General features: G+C 38.8%; 1 protein-coding gene across 3 annotated transcripts in view; it reads right to left on the bottom strand.

Moving 5' to 3' along the window:
- The window catches only part of ptpn12 (protein tyrosine phosphatase non-receptor type 12), a 153,665-nt gene that overhangs the window by 78,753 nt on the left and 47,796 nt on the right, over positions 1-27,116 (bottom strand). For all 3 annotated transcript variants that reach the window (XR_008632169.1, XM_055153534.1, XM_055153533.1), the window contains exons 2-7: positions 20,935-21,043; positions 12,629-12,705; positions 10,307-10,402; positions 3,862-3,900; positions 2,164-2,235; positions 1,991-2,050 (exon numbers count right to left, since the gene is read on the bottom strand). Coding sequence is in view for 2 of the 3 variants with exons in the window: in XM_055153534.1 (XP_055009509.1) it covers positions 1,991-2,050; positions 2,164-2,235; positions 3,862-3,900; positions 10,307-10,402; positions 12,629-12,705; positions 20,935-21,043 (453 nt within the window). In the remaining variant the exon portion in view is untranslated. The remainder of the gene's footprint in view (positions 1-1,990; positions 2,051-2,163; positions 2,236-3,861; positions 3,901-10,306; positions 10,403-12,628; positions 12,706-20,934; positions 21,044-27,116) is intronic.

The following is a 27,116-nucleotide window of genomic DNA, read 5'->3' as shown; positions in this document are numbered from 1 at the left end:
CTTTTCAGAGCTTTTAATCAGGTTATAGATGCTTCCACTTCTCATTTACCCTCTCAAACTTGTATCTGGAGTGATTTGTGGATGTTTGAGTAACCTTTAATCATTTATTTTCAAGATGCCATTTTGCTGATCAAGTCCCTTTTTCACCACCACTGCTCTGTACTTACTTTGCTCTCAAATTTTATTTCCTTAATCTCTTACAAATGACAAAAAAAAACACTGATCTGCAGTTATCCACAAAAGTTGCCCCGTCTTTGTTGTGATGACGTTTACGGCGACGTCAGCTTCCATTGGACTCCGCAGTTTTCTAATGCAGAAACCAGTGGACTTGTTTCTTTTATTAAGTCGTTTCAGATTAATATTGTTATTTAAAATGTCCAAGTTATAAAATAATGATCCACAAGAGTCTATGGTTACGTTTACACAGAAACAAATCACCGCATCATCGTATCAGAAACGATTTGCGTCCAGAAATGATCCACACAGTAATGCGAAAAATCCTAAAATGCTTGTCACTCGACCAGGCTGGCGTCATGTCGTCACAACATCACGTGGGCGGTAAAAATGGAAAAAGTGGAGCATCGTGTCTGAAGTTGAAGCAGCCGATTTCGAGACGAGGAAAACGGCAAGCGTGAAAACAGTAGGGATGTAACAATAACCGAAATATCGTGATGTCGTATCGTCAAAAGTCTCACAATAAAACCGTGGACAGTTGCAATATATCGAATTACAAGTCTCTTTGGTTAAATGCACAGTTTTATAGTAGTGGCAGCTTATAAACATTGGAAACTACATCTCCCATGATTCATTTCAGTGCAGACAACATGAAGAGATATGTTTTTTACTTGAATTCTTGGGATTATGATGGAAATAATTCACACCAAAATCTTATCAAGGTATTTTAAAAACAAAAATGTGTCCTATCTACAGTTATATCAGTCTCTTCAAAATATCGCAATAAATATCGTACCGTGACATGTATATTGTGATAATATCGTACCGAGAGATTTGGCCATCGTTACATCCCTAGAAAACGGTCTTTCTGTGGACCGACGACGAGGTTCAGTTGTTACTGAACGTAACACTGGATTTTAAGACGAGCAGAGTAGTTCTAGTTCCGCTGTTTCCCGTTTGTCTCTGGTTTCGTTTAAACTGTTTTTCCGCAATAGTGTCACATGATCGATGTCACGAACCCAGAGAATCAGGAAGGTGCAAGTCACAGTGACGTGGTCCAATAAGGACGCAACCGATCAAGCGGCAAGTGAAGAAGAAGAACTACAACGTGAAAAGTAAAGGAACGGAGAAGTTGGAAACGTAAGTAAAAGTAATTTATTGTTTTATGATTATTCGTTACACGTTGTAGTTCTTCTTCTTCACTTGTCGCTTGATCGGTCCGTCGGAAAATAGAGTCCCACGGTCACTTCCGTTGTGGCTTTTTAATGTGTTGTGGCATTTTAATGTGTTGTGGCTTTTTAATGTGTTGTGGCTTTTTAATGTGTTGTGGCTTTTGCGTTTATGTTGTGGCGTTTGTATTTTTTGCGGCGTTTGCATTAAAATAAAGTCCCGCGGTCATTTTCGTTGTGGCTTTTTTTTGGTGTGTTGTGGCTTTTTAATGTGTTGTGGCTTTTTGTTGTGTTGTCGCATTTGTATTTGTTGCGGCGTTTGCGTTTGTTGTGACCCCTCTCGGCTTCCGTAGCTCCTATATCAGCGTATCAACGTTTTCAGGCGTCAGGCGAATTCGTGGGAGCCGGCGGCACCAGATCGTTTCGTCTCTGGAGCCGTTTTCCATCGGATTAGTGTGAACGAACACTGCATCCACAACGAAAACGACTCGAATACGAACTAGTGTGGACGGAGCCATAGATTATAACTATAACGCGGACACAAGCACAACAGGTCTTCTTCTTTATTTCAACAAAACCATGATTGGAAGCTCTAAAAAGTTACAACACGCCTCCTTTAATGATAAACTGTTTAGCCGTCCACTTACATTTTCATGCTCCACGACCAGCGTCCTGATGAAGTAGTCTGTTCTGGCCTGTTCTGACTCCTAGAAGGACAAAAGAGTAAAAACACAATCATTACAGCCAAGAATAATTAAAAGTGAAGTTGATTTTATGTGTGTTCCACTCCTCCACACTGTGATGCATCGCAGATACTTACGCAGGAGATTCTGAAAGGTCCAAAAGTCAGCGGCTCCTCTCCAAACTGCGGGAAGTATTTCTCACATTTTTTCTAAAGACAGAACAGAAAATGGAAGAGAAATTGTTAGTTTATGCTGAAGAGGGACTTTTAAACTCGTTGGACAATAATATGCTGCGTTTTCATTTTATTTTAGCACATCTCAACCCACGACATGTTATGCTTTATTAGTTATTTTGTATTTTCACGTGATTATTAAAGAGAGTGTGGAACGTCGTCTAAAGCATGTACTTTTTTATGTTTTATTTTACTTGTTAGTGTCATTTCAGTAAGTAATTTGTTACATTAAAATATGACTGTGTTTAAAATATAAAAGATTACACGACTATTACAGCACTTTAAATTTACTCTCAGCAAAATAACTGTGGCTGATCGTCAAATAACAATCAGCGAAGATGCTGAACTTTTGCACCGTATATGGAAAAAAACAGGACTGAACCAGGACTAAACCAGGACTAAACCAGTTCTGAACCGGGACTGAATGACGACTGAACGATGACTGAAACAGGTCTAAACCAGGACTAAACCAGGTCTTAAAGCAGGTCTAAAACCAGGTCTAAACCAGGACTGAACCAGGACTGAACCAGGACTGAACCAGGACTGAAACAGGACTGAAACAGGACTGAAACAGGACTGAAACAGGTCTAAAGCAGGTCTAAAGCAGGTCTAAAACCAGGTCTAAAACCAGGTCTAAACCAGGTTTAAACCAGGTCTGAAACAGGACTGAAACAGGTCTAAAACCAGGTCTAAACCAAGTTTAAACCAGGACTGAAACAGGACTGAAACAGGTCTAAAACCAGGTCTAAACCAGGTTTAAACCAGGACTGAAACAGGACTGCAACAGGACTGCAACAGGTCTAAAACCAGGTCTAAAACCAGGTCTAAAACCAGGTCTAAAACCAGGTCTGAAACAGGACTGAAACAGGTCTAAAACCAGGTCTAAACCAGGTTTAAACCAGGACTGAAACAGGACTGAAACAGGTCTTAAACCAGGTTTAAACCAGGACTGAAACAGGACTGCAACAGGTCTAAAACCAGGTCTAAAACCAGGTCTAAACCAGGTCTAAACCAGGTCTAAACCAGGACTGAAACAGGACTTTACCAGGACTTTACCAGGACTTTACCAGGACTTTACCAGGACTTTACCAGGACTTTACCAGGACTTTACCAAGACTTTACCAAGACTTTACCAGGACTTTATCAGGACTCAACCAGGACTAAACCAGGACCAAATCAGGACCAATCTTGGTCTAGGACTGCTCTTAGAGAAAGTGCGCTCGGGCGTCGGCTGCGATGCTCCCTATGGGCCCATCCCGACATTCAGAACCGTAACGATGTCGTTTCACCGATGCTGATATTGCCACGATTTTAGCAAATTTGTATGAAGGAAAACGAAAAACCAACCACTTCAATCCAGTTAAAAACACATTGTGACGTACGTAGCTCACATTTGTACTGAGTAAAATATTACAGTTTTTCCCAGTACTTGTTCCTCCCAACACTGACAACTAGCATTATTTATTTTCATATGGGGTTTAAAAAATGTATGACGTCCCATTTAAACACTGGATTTCTAAATTTAGGTCTCCTTGAATAGATTTTTTTGTTTCGTTTTTGTTTAGTTGTAAAGTTTAGAATAATAAAACCCAGGTCTCTTACCCTTCCCATCTCGAACTCCCGACACGCCATGACAATAACCTGGAGAGATAAACAGGAAACAAAATAATCAACATTTGGCCCCAAACACAGATAAACCTGCACAATGTCTGTTTATTTATGTTCAAAATAGCATCTGGAAGTTTAGAGCAGCTCCGTAAAGTGTAAATAAACTAAATAAAAATCAGGTTGTGAATGGAGGTGTAAGAAATAACTAAGACTATTTATAGGCCATACTTCTCAAATAATGTTATGATGTTATTGCTTTGTCTGAAATGTTTTAAAGTACGGCATTAAAATTTGTATACTAGTGGTGGAGCACCTTTGGAAAATGACTTGGATGAATTTTTTGCAGGCCTCAACCTCCCAACCTTAACAGTAGAGGAAACTGAAAGTTTAGATGAACCTATAACACTAGAGGAATTATTAAAAGCGGTTAAAAGTACCAAGAAAGGCCGTACGCCAGGAATTGATGGAATTCCAGTCGAACTATACCTTAAACTGTGGGACCTTCTGGGCCCAATTTGGCTGGAGGCAATAAATCATGCAATTAATATTGGCTCATTTCATCGTGACCTCAATACAGCCCTAATAACTGTTATACCGAAACCAGGAAAAGACCATCTTGAATGCGCAAATTATCGTCCAATTTCATTAATTAATGCTGATATAAAAATCTTCTCAAAAGTTTTAGCTAATAGATTGGAGCAAGTGGTAGGAAAAATAATTAATCCTGATCAAACAGGTTTCCTAAAACATCGTTTTCCTTCCGATAATGTTCGCCGCCTGTTGCATATACTCAGTTCATCACACAACATACCCCCAGCCTGTGGGCTGTTATTCTTAGATGCAGAAAAGGCGTTTGATCGCCTAGAATGGACATATTTGTGGAGAGTTTTAAAAGAATTCAAATTTGGGGATAAGTATATTGGTATGATCCAAGCACTATATTCTAACCCATCAGCAAGGGTCTGTATAGGAGGGGGCTTATCTGAATTGTTTCAAATTGGTAGAGGAAGTAGACAGGGAGACCCACTATCACCTCTAGTGTTCAATCTGTGTATTGAACCACTGGCACAGCTAATTAGAAATTGTCCACAAATATCTCCAGTCACCATAGGTACATCTTCACACTCAGTGTCGCTGTATGCTGATGACACATTGATTATATGGCTGACATCCAACAATCTCTTCCCATTGTTTTGGATAAACTTAAGTATTTTGGGTATCTTTCAGGATATAAGGTGAATTATTCTAAATCAGCCCTAATGCTGATAAATATTGATAAACAAGATATTTCCCTCCCTTCTGAGGTGAGGTTGGCTACAGAAACTACTTACTTGGGCATTCAGATCAGACCTAATGTAGAGGTGACTGCAAAAAACTGCTACCTTTCTATCCTAAAGAAAATTGAAGATGACATTAGTAGGTGGGTGCACCTGCCAGCCTCAGTCCCGGCTCGTATAGCGACCGTCAAAATGAATGTATTACCTAGAATAAATTTTGTAAGTTCCATGATCCCTCTGCCTCCTCCCACAGGTTATTGGCAAAAACTTGATTCTTTGCTTCGAAAATACATTTGGAACGGCAAGCGCCCTGCTATTAAATGGTCAGTTTTGCAGAGGAAAAGGACTAATGGTGGATGCGCGTGTCCCAACTTTAAACTTTATCACTGGGCTTTCATGTTGAGGAGTCTGTCCTATTGGTTGAAAGATAACAATTCATCAGCATGGAAGTCCATTGAAAGTAATCTTATTGAAGTTGAGGGACTTCCTCTTCCTGGGTCTCCCAATCAAGAAATGTAAACTACGATATGGTCCAATTCTGACATATATGCTGGTAGTGTTTAGAGCAGTAGAAAGATACCGAAAGTGCAAGCAAAAATGGCATAAATTATCACCATTGTGGCACAACAGTAATTTTCTCTCAGGCGGGAAACCATTTATAAACAAAGAGTGGGATAGTAAAGGTATTACGGTGTTATATATATATATATTATATATATATATTATATATATTATATTAATGGGGAGGAGTCCATCCTCAGCTTTCAGGAGCTGGTGTCAAAATATAATGTGAACAAACACTCTTTATTTTTCTATTTTAGAATAAGGTCAGCATGTAAAACCTACAAAGTCCCCTGGGGAGTAGAATTGGAAGACCACCCCATCTCAAAATTATTACAGGAAACCTCTAAAAGATTAGTGTCGTATATATACGATCAGTTATTGAATCAATGTGCAATGCCATCAGTGGGAATGAAAGCATGGGAAGGAGAGATATCAAGTGAATTGTTCAAACCTGATTGGGAATTAACTTGGCGTAATATTGAGAGAGCATCTAAAAATGCCAACCACCGTTATATACATTTGAAGTATTGCCATAGAGCAAAACTAACCCCAGTTGTGAGGCATAAGATGGGGGTAGCACCTGATCCTTACTGTTCCTATTGTCTCCCGGGGACTGCAGGTTCCTTTATTCATGTTGTATGGGAGCAGTTCAGGAACTTTGGGGAAAAGTGGTGAATTACCTTAGCACATTAACAGGAGTAAATCTACCAATGGATCCAACAGTTCACATTTTGGACGATGACTCACAAATATCTCTCCAGAATAAGACACGCAAAGTTTGGCTGGCAGGTCTCACAGCAGCGAAGAAGATTATTGCCCAAAGATGGAAAAGTAATGACGTGTCATTTACTCATTGGCTTCATTGTTTTATGGACATTGCTTACATGGAACTATTTTCAGCACAGATTAACAATGCAGCACTGAACACAACTGAATTATGGACTCAACTAATAAGAGAACTGGAAACAATTATGTTAAAATGATATTGAACTCACTCTGTTAATATAACATATATTTGTGTTATTATAGAGCTGGTTGGTGGCAAGGGAATGGGGGGGGGGTGGTTGGGGAGGAAAAGAAAGGGAAGGGAGGGGGGAGGAAGGGGGGGATGAGAAAGGAAGAGTGGAAGGAGGGGAGGAGTGGAGGGGGGGAGGAGCGGGGGGAGTGGGAGGAGGAGGGAGGGGAGAAGAGGGAAGTGGGAAGTGGAGGGATGGGAGGTGCGGGAGGGGAAGTGAGGGAGGGAGGAAAGGGTGGAGAGAAAGGGGAGGGAGGGAGGAGAGGGAGGGAAGGGGAGGGAGGGAGGGGAGGGGGGGAGGGGGAAGTTAGGTTAATGGAAAATAAGAAAAAACACATGACATGTATAATGGAATGTATATGTTGTAATATTCTTAATAAAAAATTAATGATAAAAAAAAAAGTACGGCATTAAACCTTTCTATCTTCATGGAGACCAAACTAGACCAAGTTACAGGCCAGATCTGTGGAGAGGCGACCCAACTCACAGTCAGAATGTTGTTTTTCTAGGTGTTTTTGAGCTATAAAACCACCTGTAATTGAATAAATATAAAGTAGAGTCGTTTTGTTTAATGTCACACTGTGGAACATTCCAAGCAGAGCAATGACGTATCCATAGAAACAAAACAGAAAAAAAAAATGACATAGTGTACTATTAAAATTAAAATATTCTTATCACAAGTCCTAAGTAGGGATTTAAAAGTTCAAGACATTTTAAGTTTTTGGGGGTTATTTAGTGTTAAAGTTGCACTGTGTAACTTTCTATGTGGATGGTCTGTCTCCATGGAGATGTTCTTGCTTGCTTGCCTGGAATTTTATTTATATAAATACCAATTTTATTTATATAAATACCATTATACAAATACCATGATGACCATCATCATATTTATATGATGACGGTCTGAACAGAAGACGGCAAAAGTGGCGTCGTGTCTTCGCTTTTTATTCTGAGTTTAGACGAGCGTTTTCGGTGATGAGCATTTTCGGTGACGCAAAAGTGTGTAGAATTTGATTGGGTATGTATGCCAGCTTTCTATGTGTTGTGTTTATGTGATGTAAACGCGTCCGCGACCTGAGCAGATCTGACCAGAGTTTTGCGTCTTGGGCAGTGTAGACGGAAACACGTAATGTTTCCGTCTACACTGCCGGAGCGTATTCTACTTTTCCACTCTAGAGGGAGGTTTCAGATTTTTGCGTTTTTGAGCCCCAAAAACACCGTCACCGTCTAAATGAAAGACACTTCCGATAAAATATCTTGTCGTCTTTACCTGCATTTCTTTATCTCGTGTAAAAAAGTCCTTTGTTTTGACGAACTTTACGACGATGACGGCATCACCATTTTCTAACGGCCTAAGTCAGCAGATTTGTTTCTTTTATCAAGTCATTTTAGATCAATATTTCAATTTAAAATGTCCAAATTATAAGAGAATGACACACAGATGTTTAGATTTAGATTCACGAATTCCACATACGCAACACACCGTTTCCTCGATCAACACCGCGGTTCTTACGGCTTTTTCAAACTGTAGCTTCCTCGCAGTTAGCACAGAGTTTGCTGCAGTGGAAGACAAGAATCCACGACCAGTTCACTACAAAAGAAAGTCAATTTTTGAGGTCGGCTGAAAAGGTTCGACGCCAAACTAAGGTGATTCTTGATGATGCTTTCCAGTGATGGCGCACACTGAAGCAGACGAAGTGTCTAAAGACTGACGCGTCGGTCGCTAAATTAATACTGGACTGGAAACTTCAACAGCAATTCTGAAAGCGCACCAGCTGAACACAAGCACATTTCTGTGTGTAAGGAGGAGGCGGGAGGAGGCATTTCTACTGACGGAGCTGTGAAGGAGGGGTAGTTGGTGTCACGCATGTGCAACATTTCAAAAAGGACAGAAAACGGTCGCTGTCTTTCTCTTTCTTTGAAAAATGGTCCATACAACCTTTAAGTTCTACTTTTGTCCTCGTAGGATGGGCAAGATTAACAAAAATTACCTCCTATTAGTTGCCAATAAAGGTCTACTATGTAACTTTCTGGTAGAGGGTTCACCACACGTCAGACTCAGGACCAGGGGCCAAATTTAGCCTGGGATATAATTATATTTGGGGAGCCAGATCATATCAAAGCGAGCAGGCCCGCCGTCTACAGACAGACTATAGCAGGGGTCTTCAGTCTGACGCTCGGGAGCCACCAGTAACTCTCCTCCCCCTTCCAAGTAGCTTGCGAAGGGATTTCGGAATCACCGTATTTTCAGGGTTATTAGACGCGCTCTTAAGCAACTAACCGCGTCAAAAAACAACCATGCGAACACAATCCAGAGCGCCCCATACACTCGAGTGTCCCAGCACGACTTCAGTAAACTACAAAGCCGCAAACACACACGGAGCAGACAGAGACCGCACAGCGAAACACACCCACAGACACACTCATCACTCCACGCCGACGAGGAACGGAACGGAGGAACGAACTGAAAAAGCGAGTGCAATGTGCCACTTCTAGACACGACTGAACAACTGAGTCACTGCGAACACGCCGACAATCCGTTGGTCCCATACAGCACCTCCCTACACGCCACAACTGAACAAAGCCCAGAGTCACCGTGAACGACACAAACAAACAAAACCACTCACCCATCAAACTGTTGTGTTTCCTTTAAAGTCCGGTGCGGTTTATTTGTGAAAAAAGTTCGACAATAGACCATTTAATGACAGTGCGCCTTATAATCCAGAAAATACGGTACACTACTATTGCACTGAATAACAAAAATGTGGTTAATTAAATGCCTATTACCATATGATTTTGAAGCCCAACTTTGAGCACTAATAAATGGACAATGGTTTACGTTTCAAAGACGTCTAACTGTACCCAAAGGCTCGCTCGCTTTTTTATAATCACCTCAGTTTCTTGCGGCGGCTAAAATTAGTTGCTCTTTTTTATTTTAGTTTTGTAAAAGAGCTCACTGGAGGAAAAAGGTTGGAGACCCCTGGGCTATAGAAACATTATTTATTTAAAGTTTTGTTATTATTTTATATTTTGCTTGTTCTGGATTCAATGTTTAAGTAAAACTATTATTAAACATTTAATTTAATAAGAAAAGCTTTACCACTGCATATCTCGAAAGAAGAGAAAACATGCAGATGTTGTGGAAATTTTTCAATAAATATTTAGTTTGGCTCATGACTTGGTCCCAGTTTTTAATTTTGGCCTCTGTGAATTTGAGTTCGACACCGCTGGTCTAGAATATCCCACAGAACAACAATAAACTTAACTATTTCTACTGTATGGAGACAAGCCCATAATCCCTCCAGGAGAAGTTACAAGTCAGATCTGTGGAGAGTTGACCTCACTCACTCACTCACTGTAGGAACACATGTGTTTTTGAGCAATAAAAACACTTGTATTTTAATAAATACAACATAGATGAAAGCAATAACACAGTATCTCCATGGAAACAATCTTGCGGCAGACCCTCTACCAGAAAAGTTACACAGTGCATCTTTAAACATTGGAATTACGCTGCTTTTAATCCACTTGAAACTCAAAAAATTTCCCTTTTGGATCAATAAAGTCTGTCTAAGTCCAAACTCACCGCCACGTTGTACTCCCAGTTCATCCTCCAGAAGTCGATGACGGTGTTTGGCAGCGGGCCCTGAGTGGCGATGTACGCCTCCGGGCCGTCGATGCCCTTTAAGAGAAAGACACAAAGAGACATTTTAAAACTCTACAAAACAAAAGACACAGACACCAACTTTAAACCAACTCCAAATCCAGATCGGACCAGCCCTGCACTGCAAGTGTCTCTGATCTGGACAAGATTTTAAAACTTATATCAGGTTAGTCATCTTGTTTTCAGATTTATTGTCCACTTACTAGGTCTGAGATGGTTAATTCTAGTCTAAAGGTCGTTTTTGTTAAGATAACTTGTCAAGTAAAATGATCTTGTTGCATGGACAGATAATTTCACTACTTTTAAGTCATTTTCTGATAGATTTAAAGGGACAGTCTGGAATTTTGGACATTGGTTCACTATGAAATGAGGCCCTGAGTGTTGGAGACGTGACACTTTTTAAAATATTCCAACACTCTGGAAAACTAGGGCCCCGTTCACACTAGTTCATATTTGAGTCATTTTCGTTGTGGATGCAGTGTTCGTTCATACTAATCCGATGGAAAATGACTCCAGAGACGGAACACGATCTGGTGCCTCCAGCTCCCACGAATTCACCTGAGTACAGATCTGATCCGGCACTGTGTGGATGCCTGAAAACTCTGATACTCTGATGTAGATCTATGCCCCGTGAAGTAATTCACCGTCAAAACTAGGGATGGGCATTCGATGAAATTTTCTTAATCGATCGTCGGAAGAATTAACGATCGATTATGGATTAATCGTTAATGTTTTTATATTAAAATGATCATCAGTATTATTACTATCTGCACTACTAATCTGCATAAATAAATTCAACTTTACGAAATATAAACCGTAACGACTCTAGAGCCACATCAGCCCGTTTGACATTATAATGTGTTTAATTCAGTTTTGCTCAACTCTCACAGAAACAAAACTTAAAACCGCATCGCTAATTTGCATAAACTCAGCAAAGATAAAACTGCAGCTCTTGTGTCGCTGATGTGGTTCAATTTCTGTTGGATTAAAAGACATGACTCAGTGGAATACAGGTTAGTGTGACCAGATTTGCGTTTGTCAAAACCAGGACACCGTACGGGGGGAGGGAGGTGGGGACTCGTCATCGACATTGCGCGACTCTCACCTGGTAAAACTTTTTCCCACTGGACACAGAAACATATGTGCTGCTTTATACACTGTGCACATGGACTCACACTTGTCCCAAACGCAACAGAAAGTGTGGAATTTCTTGTACAAATCATCGTTTAATACACATTTGTGCTTCGGTACGTTGCAGACTGACCGACTGTTTGTGTCTCGCTCCTTCTGATGCAGAGACACATGTACACACCTGTTTGGTCACACTACGTACAGCAACCTACATTCAGGTTTGTCGATTAAAATTAATGTAATCGATGAAATTCTTAATGATCAATTATCGATTAATCGATTAATCATGCCCATCCCTAGTCAAAACGCAAAGAGGCTAGAATATATGTCCATTCATATAAACGTGTGTCTGTGTGTGCGACCTGCAGACATATAATCTCTGAAAAGTTTAACATGAACCATCTCCAACGCAATAGAAACACAGAACAGACTCACCATCAGCAGAACACCCCTCTGTCACAGAAAGAACACTCATATTCCACTGAGTTGTGTCCTTTAATCCGACAGAAGATGAGCCGCATCAGCGCACAAGGAGCGAGCTGTTTTTTTGAGCGCTCAGTTTATGCAAATTAGCCATGTGGTTTTAAGTTTCGTTTCTGTAAAATGTAAACAAATGTGCTCAAAGCTGTGTGGATAAGGAAGGATTGCGGACACAGAAACGACGTGTCTGGACGCAAACAGTTTTCGATACGATGATGCGCGCATTCGTTTCAGTGTAAACGTAGTCTTAGATTGTTTTAATTTATATTTTGTCTCATATATACTGTAAGTCGTAAATGAAATAGTAAATGTAAACTTGTTGTTCATACGCTGTTTTTTTTCTTGTAATTCTGTCATTGTTTAATAAAGTCTGGCATTATAAGTACCTTTTACTTCAGCCTAAATCTTTTCGGTCATGATCTATGGGATTGTAGTCTATGTTTTATTTTTGTTTTGTTTTGTTATGCTGCAAAATGACAGAAGAAACTACTACTAATAATTATAATTATGGAGAATATTGTGCAGTCCAAAACAGGTACTGGCCTTTACTTGAATAAAAAGTAAAACACAGAATAAAAATCACATTTGTTTTGTTTTGTTTATATGTAAGTGTCAAACTGTTCTGTCACTCACCTTAATAAAGTTGGCGTTGATGTAATCTGTGTCCTGATTGGTCGTTTTTAACGTCACCTTCACTCTCGTGTGATCAACTGCAACGAGAGACGGAGAGAGGGAGGGAGAGGGAAGAAGAGAAAGAGACAAAGAGGGAGAGATGGAGGAAGACAAGAGAAAGAGGGAGAGAGGGAGACGGAGACAGATAAGAAAGTGATAAGAGAGGGAAAGATAGAAGAAGAGAGAGAGGAAGAGGTAGAGAGAGAAAGGGAGACGAATAAATAGACAGAGTGAGATACAAGAAAGGGAAAGACGGAAGAAGAAAAAGCAAGAAGCAGAAGAGAAAGCAGGAGAGGTGGACAAAGAGAAAAAGAAAGATAGAGAGAGAGAGACAGAGAAAAACAGACAGCAGAGTCAGCAAGACAGAGAAAGGGAGAGGGAGAGAGGAGCGTGAGAGGGAGAGACAGGAGGGATAGAGAGAGAAATCGAAAGAGGAGATAATTGAATATAATTAGCACAGTTTGAAATACCAACACACTGAAGAAACTGACTCTGTGTGTGGTTTTGTGCGTTTGTGCGATTGATGGAAAACGTAAGCAGGTCAAACTAGGACAAAATAAGGAGAAAAATATGTAAAAAAGGATAATTGTCTGAAAACTCACTTAGTCACGAAGGAAGAGGTGGGAATGAACGAATACATGAATATAAATGCACAGAAACGACGAGGAGAGTTCGAGCGTCTCATTTGAATCTAATATATAGTCCATAACTTCACTTAATTGTTTTTTTTTACAAAGTTGAATTTATTTGGTGCACGATGTAACTTTTCTAGCGGAGAGTGTGGGGCATCCGCGGTTATTGCTTTGCCTGGAATGTTCCCTAGTGTGGCAACGGTTACAGGTCAGATCTGTGGAGAGGCGACCCCGCTCACAGTGACACTCACAGGTTTCAAAGGTCTTTCTTCTAGTAATAAACACACGTGTAACTGAACAGACGGCAGATCTGATGCTGTACTGCAGAACATACTTTTTCTTTTGACATTTTTACTACTACTACTAGTACACTACAACAAATACTACTACAACAACCACAACTACATCCACAAAAACTACAACTACTACTACAACAACAACTACTACTACAACAAGTACTACTACTACTACAACAAATACTACACAACACAACTACTACAAAAACTACAACTACTACTACACAACCACAACTACATCCACAAAAACTACAACTACTACTACTACAACAAGTACTACTACTACTACAAACAACTACTACTACTACAACACAACTACTACTACAACAAATACTACTACACAACCACAACTACTACTACAACACAATACTACTACAACAACCACAACTACATCTACAACAAATACTACTACTACAACCACAAGTACAACTACTACTACTACTACTACTACTACTACTACTACTACTACTACTACACAAGTACAACTACTACTACTACTACTACTACCACAAGTACAACTACTACTACTACTACTACTAGTACACTACTAACTACTACTACTACTACAACCACAACTACATCCACAAAAACTACAACTACTACTACAACAAGTACTACTACTACTACAACAAATACTACTACAACAACCACAACTACTACTACAACAAATACTACTACAACAACCACAACTACTACTACAACAAATACTACTACACAACAAACTACAACAAACTACTACAACTACTACTACAACAAGTACTACTACTACTACAACAATACTACTACATACAACACAACTACTACTACAACAAATACTACTACAACAAACCACAACTACTACTACAACACTACAACTACTACAACTACACAACTACATCTACAACAACTACTACTACTACTACTACTACTACAACAAGTACAACAACTACTACTACTACTACTACTACTACAACAAGTACAACAACTACTACTACTACTACTACAACAAGTACAACTACTACTACTACCACAAGTACAACTACTACTACTACAACACAAGTACAACTACTACTACTACCACAAGTACAACTACTACTACTACCACAAGTACAACTACTACTACTACCACTACACCACTACCACTACCACTACCACTACCACTACCACTACTACTACTACTACTACTACTACACTACAACAAATACTACTACAACAACCACAACTACATCCACAAAAACTACAACTACTAGTACAACAAGTACTACTACTACTACTACAACAAGTACAACAACAAGTACAACAACAACAAGTACAACAACAACAATTACTACTACTACTACTACTACTACTACTACTACTACAACAAGTACAACTACTACTACTACAACAAGTACAACAAGTACAACAACTACTACAAAAAGTACAAGTACTACAACTACTACTACAAAAAGTACAACAACTACTACTACAAAAAGTACAACAAGTACAACAAGTACTACAACTACAACTACTACTACTACTACTACTACTACTACTACTACTACAACTACTACTACTACTACTACTACAACTACTACAACTACAACAACTACTACAACTACTACTACAACTACTACTACTACTACTACTACAACTACTACTACTACTACTACTACTACTACTACTACTACTACTACTACTACTACTACTACTACTACTACTACTACTACAACAAGGACAACAAGTACAACTACTACAACTACTACTACAACAAGTACAACAACTACTACAACGACTGCTACTACTACAAATACTACAACTACAACAAATACTACTAAAACAACAACTACAACTACTACTACAACTACTACAACTACTACTACTACTACTACTACAACTACAACTACAACAACTGCTACAACGACAACTATAACAAATACTACTAAAACAACTATTACAACTACAAGTACTACAACAAACACTACTACAATAGCTACAACAACTACAATAACTATAACAACTACTACAACTATAACAACTACAACAAATACTACAACAACTATTACATCTACAAGTACTACAAGTACTACAACTACTACTACAACAACTACAACAACAACAACAACAACTACTTACTACAACAACTGCTATAACAATTACACCTACATGTACCGCTACTACTTTTTATTTTATTTTTTATTTTTTTGCTTTACTTTTGACAATCCTAAAAAGTACAAAAAGTCCTAGAAATTCTTGTTTCTGTAGCTATGTCATTGCTCTGCTTCAAATGTGCCAGAGTGTGACATTAAACAGCTCTACTTTACATTTATTCAATTACAGGTGATTTTATAGCTCAAAAATACCTAAAAAAACAACAAAAAACACTTTCTGACTGAGCGGGGTCGCCTCTTCATAGATCTGACCTGTAACTTAGTCTGATTTGGTCTCCATTAGGGATGGGCATGATTAATCGATTAATCGATAATTGATCATTAAGAATTTCATCGATTACGTTAATTTTAATCGACAAACCGAATGTAGGTTGCTGTGTGTATGTGTGACCAAACAGGTGTGTACATGTGTCTCTGCATCAGAAGGAGCGAGACACAAACACAAACAGTCGGTCAGTCTGCAACGTACCGAAGCACAAATGCGTATGTAACGATGATTTGCACAGGAAATTCCAGGCTTTCCGTTGCGTTCGGGACAAGTGTGAGTCCATGTGCACAGTGTATAAAGCAGCACATATGTTTCTGTGTCCAGTGGGAAAAAGGTTTTACCAGGTGAGAGTCGCTCAATGTGGATGACGAGTCCCCACCTCCCTCCCCCCGTACGGTGTCCTGGTTTTGACAAACGCAAATCTGGTCACACTAACCTGTATTCACCTGAGTCATGTCTTTTAATCCGACAGAAACTGACCGCATCAGCGACACAAGAGCTGTAGTTTTATTTTCGCTGAGTTTATGCAAATTAGCGATGCGGTTTTAAGTTTCGTTTCTGTGAGAGTTGCGCAAAACTGAATTAAACACATTATAATCTAAAACGGATTGATGTGGCTCTAGAGTCGTTACGGTTTATATGTCGTAAAGTTGAATTTATTTATGCAGATTAGTAGTGCAGATAGTAATAATAATGATGATCATTTTAATATAAAAACGTTAATGATTAATCGATAATCGATCGTTAATTCTTCCGACGATCGATTAAGAAAATTTCATCGAATGCCCATCCCTAGTCTCCATGAAGACAGAAAGCTTAAATATCATACTGTGAAACATTCCAGACAAAGCATTTGAGGGACGCACCGCCGGAAAAGTTACATAATGCACCTTTAAAGGAAAACAAATAAAGACCAAAAAAAAAAGTGAGTTCAGACGAGGACAAACAGAAAGATTCCACTGAGAGTCGTTTAAGAGTTTAATAGGTCTCCTCTAATGCCCTCATTCCTGTCCTGTGCATGTAAGCCCCACAGCTGCTCTGGATAAACCCCTCATTCAGTAAAAACCAGAACCGACAGATGCAGAAAAGCGGGAAAAAAAAAAAAAAAAAAGCAGTCCAGATGTTGCGTTCCGTCGTTCGTAGACGAGAGGCATCGCATGGGACTTAGAATCGCGCATTAAAACAGGATATTAAAGTGTTTATAATGGAAAATACACGGGGGAGTAATGCAGGCGAAGTTACACAGCTGTTATGTCACCGGATTAAGTCCACCTACTAGTAATATTACTTAGACAGATATTTATTTTTATTTTCACGCTGATTAAAAAACGGCATCTCAGTGACATCTCGCTGGGGTGTCCTACATGTATGTCTATAGCAGGGGTGGGCAAACTTTTTGGCTCGGGGGCCACAAAGGATTCTAAAATTTGACCGAAGGGCCGGACCAGGAGCGGAGAGAAAAAAAAAAAAAAAGAGATATGTAGAAAACCTGTGCTTGAATTTCAATTGAAAGTCACTACAAAGCATCACAACAAAATATCTGTCTTTCTAAAACACTGAAAATTAAATTAATAAAATACAGCTACTATTTAAAAGCACTGAAAGTTCTGTTCTCCTTCAGGATCTTATCATCATCACTCTCCTCATGACTGACAGTAGAAGATGCAGATCTACTTCTGTTCAACGTGTGTCCCCAGAGCCAAAACTCAACAACGACCAACGCAAGGATGGAACAGTGACAGTGTGTCAGTCTGTGAGCAACGTGTTATATTTGATCTGGTGTACATTGTTTATAATGAGTGCGTTTACGTGCACATCAGTATCCTGGTTACGATCGGGTGTTTTGAGTCATGCTGAATGTAACTATCCCTGTTACTGCAATGTAAAGTTGAGTGCGATTGCATCCAAAAGACAAATACTTATGAAATACTTTCCGGGGCAGAATCTAGTTGTGGCCGTCACCATATTTTCTTTAGCCAACCTCCCTAAACTTGACTCACCACTGACCAAAACGTGTGATTGCATCACTCTCCAGTACGAGCCTAAACCCAACTAAATCTTTCCCGTATATAACACTTTCTGCTCCGTTGTGTGTTTTAACGCCCTGTGGGTGAAGAATTCGTAATATACGAGTCCACGAGTTTTTCAACTTCACTTTCACCCTAATCAGAATGGAAACAGTGCAGGGTTATGTCTTGAACACTTCTGCCTCACTCATGGTCTGAATACACCGACCGAGAATGACTCTTGTCACTAGCAAGTCCGAAAGAACACTTTCCCATAAAGCATTGCGTCTAACATAATACGCCGCACCTCAATGTATACATAGTGCTCCATCTACTGAGAAACGCTGGAAATGCAGGAAAAATAAAACATTAACAAGGTTTATTACTATAATTTATTCAAGTTCGGCGGGCCGGACTTAAAGGTTTGTTTGTTTGTTTGTTTGTTTATTTATTTATTTATTTGAGACAGCGCACAATTTTTTACATTTACCTTAACAGGAGAGACACATCAGGTTGTAGCACCAGTGCTAATTTCCACCTGTCGTCCCTGGTCAGATTCATTGATTGATTGTATTTAACTGACCTTGACTATCAACTGTTCTGGACCTGGAGCATGTTTTGGGTTGATGGGGGAAACCAGAGGAAACCGAATCCAGACACGGCGAGAAACATGCAAACTCCACACAGAAAGGCCCAGGCAACCCAGGGATAGAACCCAGAACCTTCTTGCTGTGAGGCATGAGTGCTAGCCACTCAGCCACCGTGCTGTTTAAAGGGCCACATATGGCCCCCAGGCCGTAGTTTGCCCACCCCTGGTTTATAGTAAGGCCCAACCGATATGAATTTCTCTCATTTTCACATTTTTTGGGGATGCCCACTAGGGATGGGCATTCGATGAAATTTTATTAATCGATCGTCGGGAGAATTAACGATTGATTTTCGATTAATTATTAACGTTTCTATATAATAAGTATATGATGATTCTGGTGATTCGTTTCAGTGTAAAAGTAACCTGATTCTAGTGAAGGTGTATGGAGTTTAAAAACACAGTGGAGCCCTTCCTGTATTACCACATGACATCACAAAGAAAAAACAGCATGTTTTCAGTTTGAGAAGAACACAACCTAAACATGCAGGGTTTGTGAGGGAAACAAAACACAGATCAGAAAACAGCGCAACACAGGCCATTTAACCTCCAGGCTGAAAATGTTCACATGAGTCGGCCAACTAGAAATATAATTCAAAACATGACTATTTTATGATGTATGGTGATTCAAATGAATGCTTTAAATAAAAAAAAAAGTGCACATTTAAATAGTGAATGGGGGATTTCAATATGAAGCTCCGGGCTAAAACTGTACACGCTGCTGTTATGTCATTTACTATACACCAGATTACAGTTTAAGCCCGTCTGCTGTTAATGTTCATAGAGAGATCATGACTCTTTTATCATTTGTACGGCTTTATTCAAAAGTGTATGTTAAACTAGACAGGTTTGCTCACAATCGCAATATTAAAGGGCCCATTTTACGCTATTTTTTGATCTATGTTGTGTAGTTTCCTCATCACAAACAGACCTGGAGTTGTGTTTTGTTTCATTCAAACCCTGCACATTTAGGCTGAGTTCTTCTCTCAAACGCCCCAGGGTCTTATGGGGCCCAAAATTGGACTCTCTTCCTATTAATTTACATTAGAGGGGGGCCCATGTGAGGCTCCTTGCCCCAGGGCCCCCAAATTTCTGTTGATGGGCCTGGATCTCATTAGAGTTAAAACTGTGTCAGCTTTTTCTGGTAACAAAGAACCCGTGTATCATTCGTTCATTTGTTTTTTAATGTAAAAGCAAAAATATGAAAATGAAAAAAAACTAAACAAAAACAGTTTTCTTCATTATTTGTCTCCAAAACCAAAATGAAAAAAACAGATAATTATTAGTTTTTTTAGTTTTCAATTTTGTGTTTAAATGAAGAATGGAAAAAATGGGTAATAGTCGTTTCTCGTTTCCGTGACTTAAAACTACGATGCCGGACTTTTGCGCTGAATACGGACTGAACCACGTCCTGGTTTCGGTCCTGGATTCGGTCCTGGTTTCGGTCCTGGTTTCGGTCCCGGTCTTGATCCCGGTGTCTGTCCCAATCTCAGTCCTTGTCCCGGTCTCTGTCCCAGTCTCTGTCCCGGTCTCGGTCCCGGTCCCGGTCTCGGTCCCGGTCTCGGTCCCGTCTCAGTCCCGATCACCCAACAGTCCACGTGGGTACACCTCCGGGCCCGTCCCGACACTCAGTCCTATTTCAGTCCTGGTTCAGTCCTGGTCCAGTGCTTTAAACCTGGTTCAGTCTTAGTTTAGTCCTGGTTCAGTTCTGGTTTAGACCTGGTTTAGACTGGATTTAGAAAAGATTCAGTCCTGTTCCAGTCCTGTTCCAGTCCTTGTCCAGTCCTGTTACAGTCCTGTTACAGTCCTGTTACAGTCCTGTTACAGTCCTGGTCCAGTCCTGGTCCAGTCCTGCTTTAAACCTGGTTCAATCCTGGTTTACTCCTGGTTGAGTTCTGGTTTAGACCTGGTTTAGACTGGATTTAGAAAAGATTCAGTCCTGGTTCAGTCCTGATTCAGTCCTGTTTTTCAGTCCGTATGCGGCGCAAAATTCCGGCATCTCAGTTTAAGTCACAGAAACGGGAAACGTCTATCCGTTTTTTCCATTTTTCATTTAAACACAAAATCAAAAACTGAAAAAAACGAATCACTATCCGTTTTTTCATTTTGGTTTTGGAGACAAATAATGAAGAAAATTGTTGTTGTTTTTTTTTCTTATTTTTGGTTTTATATTGAAAAACGAACGAACGATACACAGAATACAAAGCCTCAAACAGAGCAGTGCCTACAGTTAGTATCACAGCCTCAAGAAAATATTATGTTCAAAATAAAGTAATACTTTCACACTCACATGGCAGTATGTCTTTGTATCTGTTCTTCTTCACGTTTTCCTCTCTCTCTCCGACGTTCGTGGGGTAGATCTTCTCGGTCCTGTATTTTGTTGATAATCGCCGCAACCTCTGCAAAAGACGAAAAAAAAAAAAAAAAAAGGCGCAGTTTAGACCAAAGAAAATCAATAACAAACTGTATTTTTAAAGCACTTTCCACCGAGTCTCGAGACCAGAGCTGCGCGGCCCGTTACACACAAAAAAAATCGTTTCTCCTTGGAGGCGAATAAAAGCAAGTTCTGGTTCGGCTTCTGAATAGATTTCCCGAATAAAGACGCTTATTTTACCAGTGATACTTTGAAATGACATCACGCGGCGGGACGGGGGTTCTACATGTACGTCTACGGCAGAATGTTCAGCTGTTACCGCAAAAAAAGCTTCTCCAAAATGCAAGATATGAACACTTAAATCGATCAGAAAACGACTTGAAAGTGGTGAAATTATCTGTCCAAATCATTTTACTTGACACGTTATCATAAAATAAACAACCTCTAGACTAAAATTAAGCCGTGTAAGAACTAGTAAGTCGAAAATAAATCTGAAAACATGACAAATAACCTGATATAAGTTTCAAAATCTTGGCCAGATCAGAGAAATTTGCAGTTTTATAGACACATTGCACTGCCAAAAAAGCTCTAACATCGTCTAAAAACTCGAAATAAAACACAAAATGGCTTTAAACACCGATATCCAAATGTCTACATACAATATTTTAACGATACGCATCTCACGGTATGATGTTTATTGTGATATTTTGTAGAGGCTGATATAATTGTAGATAAGACACTTTTAACTTTTAAAACAACTTGCCAAGATTCTGGTGTGTATTATCACTAAGGATGTAACAATAACCGAAATATCGTGATATTGTATCGTCAAAGTCTCACAATAACATCGTGGACCATCACAATATATCGAATTACAAGTCTCTTTGCTTAAATTAAGAGTTATGCTGCAGCAATAGCTAAAAAAAGACAGTGGGAACTACATAGACCAGGTGTGTCAAACTCATTTTGGTCCGGGGGCTGCATCCAACTGACTTTGATCCCAAAGGGGCCGGATCAGAAAACTCATGTCATATAAACCCCAAAAATAACAATAAGTTCAAATATTTGTGCAGAGAAACGTAAATCTATTACAGAAATCTTTTTTAATTGATGAACTCTTTCTTTTACAAAATATTATAATATTATGAACAACCTGAAACTTTAAGAAAAATACAATTTCAACACAATGTTTTAATATGAACTTGTTTAACATTAACTTGCATAAATAGGAATAAGTAAATTTTTCTTGTAAAATCCTGCACTCGGCTCCACTTTTCTCATGTTGGACATTTTTCTGATGAGGGTGTCACGGTCAACACAGTCAAAACGATCGTCCTTTAAGAGCATTTGGAAAGAGACAAGTCTTCATTTGTGCTGCTCTGGTGGGAGGGGCCACGTACAGAGACGCTGGAGACGCTGCTCTGCTCAGCGACAGAAAATTATCAATATTTTAATAAAAAATAGAATTACAATATTTTAGTAGAAAATCAGTCGAGGGCCAGATTAAAGGTCTTGGAGGGCCGGATCTGGCCCCCGGGCCGTATGTTTGACACCTGTGACATAGACCATGATCCTTTGCTCCATTTCAGTGCAGACTACAAGAAGAAATAACAGTTAAAACGCCTTGACAAGACTTAATCCAAAGATCTAAGACTTAAAAGTGTTAGATCTTTGGATTAAGTCTTGTCGAGGCGTTTTAAGAGGAAAAAGTATATTAGCCTCCACAAAATATCTCAATAAATATCGTACCGTGAGATGTATATCGTGAAAATATCGTACAGAGAGATTTGGATATCGTTACATCCCTAATCGTGGAGCTTTCCCACGATATCGCAATAAATATCGTACCGTGAGCTTCATACCGTGACGATATCGTATCGTGAGACTTGGATATAGTTGCACCCCTAATTATTACTGTCACAATCCCAAGAATTCAAGTAAAAAACATATTTCTTCACGTTGTCTGCACTGAAATGAATCATGGGATATGTAGTTTCTGATGTTTATAAGCTGTTGCTACTATCAAACCATGAATTTAAGCAAAGGAACTTGTAATTCGATATATTATGACACACCTACGATATTATTTTGAGACGTTTGCTGATACGATACGATATTTCAATTACTGTTACATCCTTAGCGAATACATTTCAATTTAAAAGGTGCATTGTGTAACTTTTCTGGTGGACGGTCAAACACGGTACAGCATTAAACCTTTCTATCTTCATGGAGACCAAACCGGACCACGTTACAGACCAGATCTGTGGAGAGGTGACGCTGCTGACAGTCAGAATGCCTGTTTCTCTCCAACCAAACAAACACAGTGCCCCTTTAAGATCTCAATTTTTATCTGTGATGTAACAATTCAGGCAAAATGCAATGTTTTTCTAGGTATTTTTGAGCTATAAAACCATCTGTAATTGAATAAATGTAAAGTAGAGCTGTTTAATGTCACACTGTGGAACATTTGAAGCAGAGCAATGAGATATCTATAGAAATAAATATTTGTAGGACTTTTTGTACTTTTTAGGATTGTCAAAAGTAAATAAAAAAAAAGAATACAAAAATAAAAAGTAGTAGTGGTACGTGTAGGTGTGGTTGTTGTAGTAGTAGTTTTTATAGTGGTTGTCGTCGTTGTAGTACTTGTAGTTGTAAGAGTTGTTTTAGTAGTAGTAGTAGTAGTGTAGTAGTAGTTGTTTTTAGTAGTACTTGTTTGTTGTTGTAGTAGTAGTAGTTGTCGTCGTTGTTTTAGTAGTACTTGTTGTAGTAGTAGTAGTTGTCGTCGTTGTTTAGTAGTAGTTGTTAGTAGTACTTGTTGTTGTAGTAGTAGTAGTTCGTCGTTGTTTTAGTAGTACTTGTTGTTGTAGTAGTAGTTGTCGTCGTTGTTTTAGTAGTACTTGTTGTAGTAGTAGTAGTAGTAGTTGTCGTCGTTGTTTTTAGTAGTACTTGTTGTTGTAGTAGTAGTAGTTGTCGTTGTTGTTTTAGTAGTACTTGTTGTTGTAGTAGTAGTAGTAGTTGTCGTCGTTGTTTTAGTAGTACTTGTTTGTTGTAGTAGTAGTAGTAGTTGTCGTTGTTGTTTTAGTAGTACTTGTTGTTGTAGTAGTAGTAGTAGTTGTCGTCGTTGTTTTAGTAGTACTTGTTGTTGTAGTAGTAGTAGTTGTCGTCGTTGTTTTAGTAGTAGTTGTTGTAGTAGTAGTAGTTTTGTTGTAGTAGTAGTTGTCGTCGTTGTTTTAGTAGTACTTGTTGTTGTAGTAGTAGTAGTTGTCGTCGTTGTTTTAGTAGTACTTGTTGTAGTAGTAGTAGTAGTTGTCGTTTGTTTTAGTAGTACTTGTTGTTGTAGTAGTAGTAGTAGTAGTTGTCGTCGTTGTTTTAGTAGTACTTGTTGTAGTAGTAGTAGTAGTTGTCGTCGTTGTTTTAGTAGTACTTGTTGTAGTAGTAGTAGTAGTAGTTGTCGTCGTTGTTTTAGTAGTACTTGTTGTAGTGTAGTAGTAGTAGTAGTTGTCGTCGTTGTTTTAGTAGTACTTGTTGTTGTAGTAGTAGTAGTTGTCGTCGTTGTTTTAGTAGTACTTGTTGTAGTAGTAGTAGTAGTTGTCGTCGTTGTTTTAGTAGTACTTGTTGTAGTAGTAGTAGTTGTCGTCGTTGTTTTAGTAGTACTTGTTGTTGTAGTAGTAGTAGTAGTTGTCGTCGTTGTTTTAGTAGTACTTGTTGTTGTAGTAGTAGTAGTAGTTGTCGTCGTTGTTTTAGTAGTACTTGTTGTTGTAGTAGTAGTAGTTGTCGTCGTTGTTTTAGTAGTACTTGTTGTGTAGTAGTAGTAGTAGTAGTACTTGTCGTCGTTGTTTTTAGTAGTACTTGTTGTAGTAGTAGTAGTAGTTGTCGTCGTTGTTTTAGTAGTACTTGTTGTTTGTAGTAGTAGTAGTTTGTCGTCGTTGTTTTAGTAGTATTTGTTGTTGTAGTAGTTAGTAGTAGTGTTCGTTTTTTTAGTAGTACTTGTTGTTGTAGTAGTAGTAGTTGTCGTCGTTGTTTTAGTAGTACTTGTTGTTGTAGTAGTAGTAGTAGTTGTCGTCGTTGTTTTAGTAGTACTTGTTGTTGTAGTAGTAGTAGTTGTCGTCGTGTTGTTTTAGTAGTACTTGTTGTAGTAGTAGTAGTTTGTCGTCGTTGTTTTAGTAGTACTTGTTGTTGGTAGTAGTAGTAGTAGTAGTTGTCGTCGTTGTTTTAGTAGTACTTGTTGTTGTAGTAGTAGTAGTAGTTGTGTCGTCGTTGTTTTAGTAGTACTTGTTGTTGTAGTAGTAGTAGTAGTTGTCGTCGTTGTTTTAGTAGTACTTGTTGTTGTAGTAGTAGTAGTAGTTGTCGTCGTTGTTTTAGTAGTACTTGTTGTTGTAGTAGTAGTAGTAGTTGTCGTCGTTGTTTTAGTAGTACTTGTTGTTGTAGTAGTAGTAGTAGTTGTCGTCGTTGTTTTAGTAGTACTTGTTGTTGTAGTAGTAGTAGTACTTGTTGTTGTAGTAGTAGTAGTTGTCGTCGTTGTTTTAGTAGTACTTGTTGTTGTAGTAGTAGTAGTAGTTGTCGTCGTTGTTTTAGTAGTACTTGTTGTAGTAGTAGTAGTAGTTGTCGTCGTTGTTTTAGTAGTACTTGTTGTTGTAGTAGTAGTAGTAGTTGTCGTCGTTGTTTTAGTAGTACTTGTTGTTGTAGTAGTAGTAGTAGTTGTCGTCGTTGTTTTTAGTAGTAGTACTTGTTGTTGTAGTAGTAGTAGTAGTTGTCGTCGTTGTTTTAGTAGTACTTGTTGTTGTAGTAGTAGTAGTAGTTGTCGTCGTTGTTTTTAGTAGTACTTGTTGTTGTAGTAGTAGTAGTTGTCGTCGTTGTTTTAGTAGTACTTGTTGTTGTAGTAGTAGTAGTAGTTGTCGTCGTTGTTTTAGTAGTACTTGTTGTTGTAGTAGTAGTAGTAGTTGTCGTCGTTGTTTTAGTAGTACTTGTTGTTGTAGTAGTAGTAGTTGTCGTCGTTGTTTTAGTAGTACTTGTTGTTGTAGTAGTAGTAGTTGTCGTCGTTGTTTTAGTAGTACTTGTTGTTGTAGTAGTAGTAGTAGTCGTCGTTGTTTTAGTAGTACTTGTTGTTGTAGTAGTAGTAGTAGTTGTCGTCGTTGTTTTAGTAGTACTTGTTGTTGTAGTAGTAGTAGTAGTTGTCGTCGTTGTTTTAGTAGTACTTGTTGTTGTAGTAGTAGTAGTACTTGTTGTTGTAGTAGTAGTAGTTGTCGTCGTTGTTTTAGTAGTACTTGTTGTAGTAGTAGTAGTAGTTGTCGTCGTTGTTTTAGTAGTACTTGTTGTAGTAGTAGTAGTAGTTGTCGTCGTTGTTTTAGTAGTACTTGTTGTTGTAGTAGTAGTAGTTGTCGTCGTTGTTTTAGTAGTACTTGTTGTTGTAGTAGTAGTAGTCGTCGTTGTTTTAGTAGTACTTGTTGTTGTAGTAGTAGTAGTTGTCGTTTGTTTTTAGTAGTACTTGTTTTGTAGTGTAGTAGTAGTAGTAGTTGTCGTCGTTGTTTTAGTAGTAACTTGTTGTTGTAGTAGTAGTAGTAGTAGTCGTCGTTGTTTTAGTAGTACTGTTGTTGTAGTAGTAGTAGTAGTAGTGTAGTAGTAGTAGTAGTAGTAGTAGTAGTAGTAGTAGTCTTGCAGTAGTAGTTAGTTTGTAGTAGTAGTAGTAGTTAGTAGTAGTAGTAGTAGCTTGTAGTAGTACTTGTAGTAGTAGTAGTAGTGTAGTAGTAGTAGTAGTTGTAGTAGTAGTAGTAGTAGTAGTGTAGTAGTAGTAGTTAGTAGTAGTAGTTTGTAGTAGTAGTAGTAGTAGTAGTTGTAGTAGTAGTAGTAGTAGTAGTTGTAGTAGTAGTTGTAGTAGTAGTTGTAGTAGTAGTAGTAGTAGTAGTAGTAGTAGTAGTAGTAGTAGTAGTAGTAGTAGTTGTAGTAGTAGTAGTAGTTGTAGTAGTAGAAATTACCATAAAAATCCATTAAACCAATAAAAGCAGGTGAAGGAGCCGTTGTGAAAAGTCACACTGTCCACCTTAAAGTGAATCAACGTTTGGGCAAAAATAAAACAAAATGGTGCGTGTTTCTCTTCACGG

This window comes from Boleophthalmus pectinirostris, unplaced genomic scaffold (assembly GCF_026225935.1).
Source record: "Boleophthalmus pectinirostris isolate CB_2022bp ecotype Guang Dong unplaced genomic scaffold, ASM2622593v1 HiC_scaffold_18, whole genome shotgun sequence".
In the NCBI taxonomy this organism is placed as follows: domain Eukaryota; kingdom Metazoa; phylum Chordata; class Actinopteri; order Gobiiformes; family Gobiidae; genus Boleophthalmus; species Boleophthalmus pectinirostris.
The sequence above is the reverse complement of the archived record's forward strand: the minus strand, read 5'-3'. Positions and strand labels throughout refer to the sequence as shown.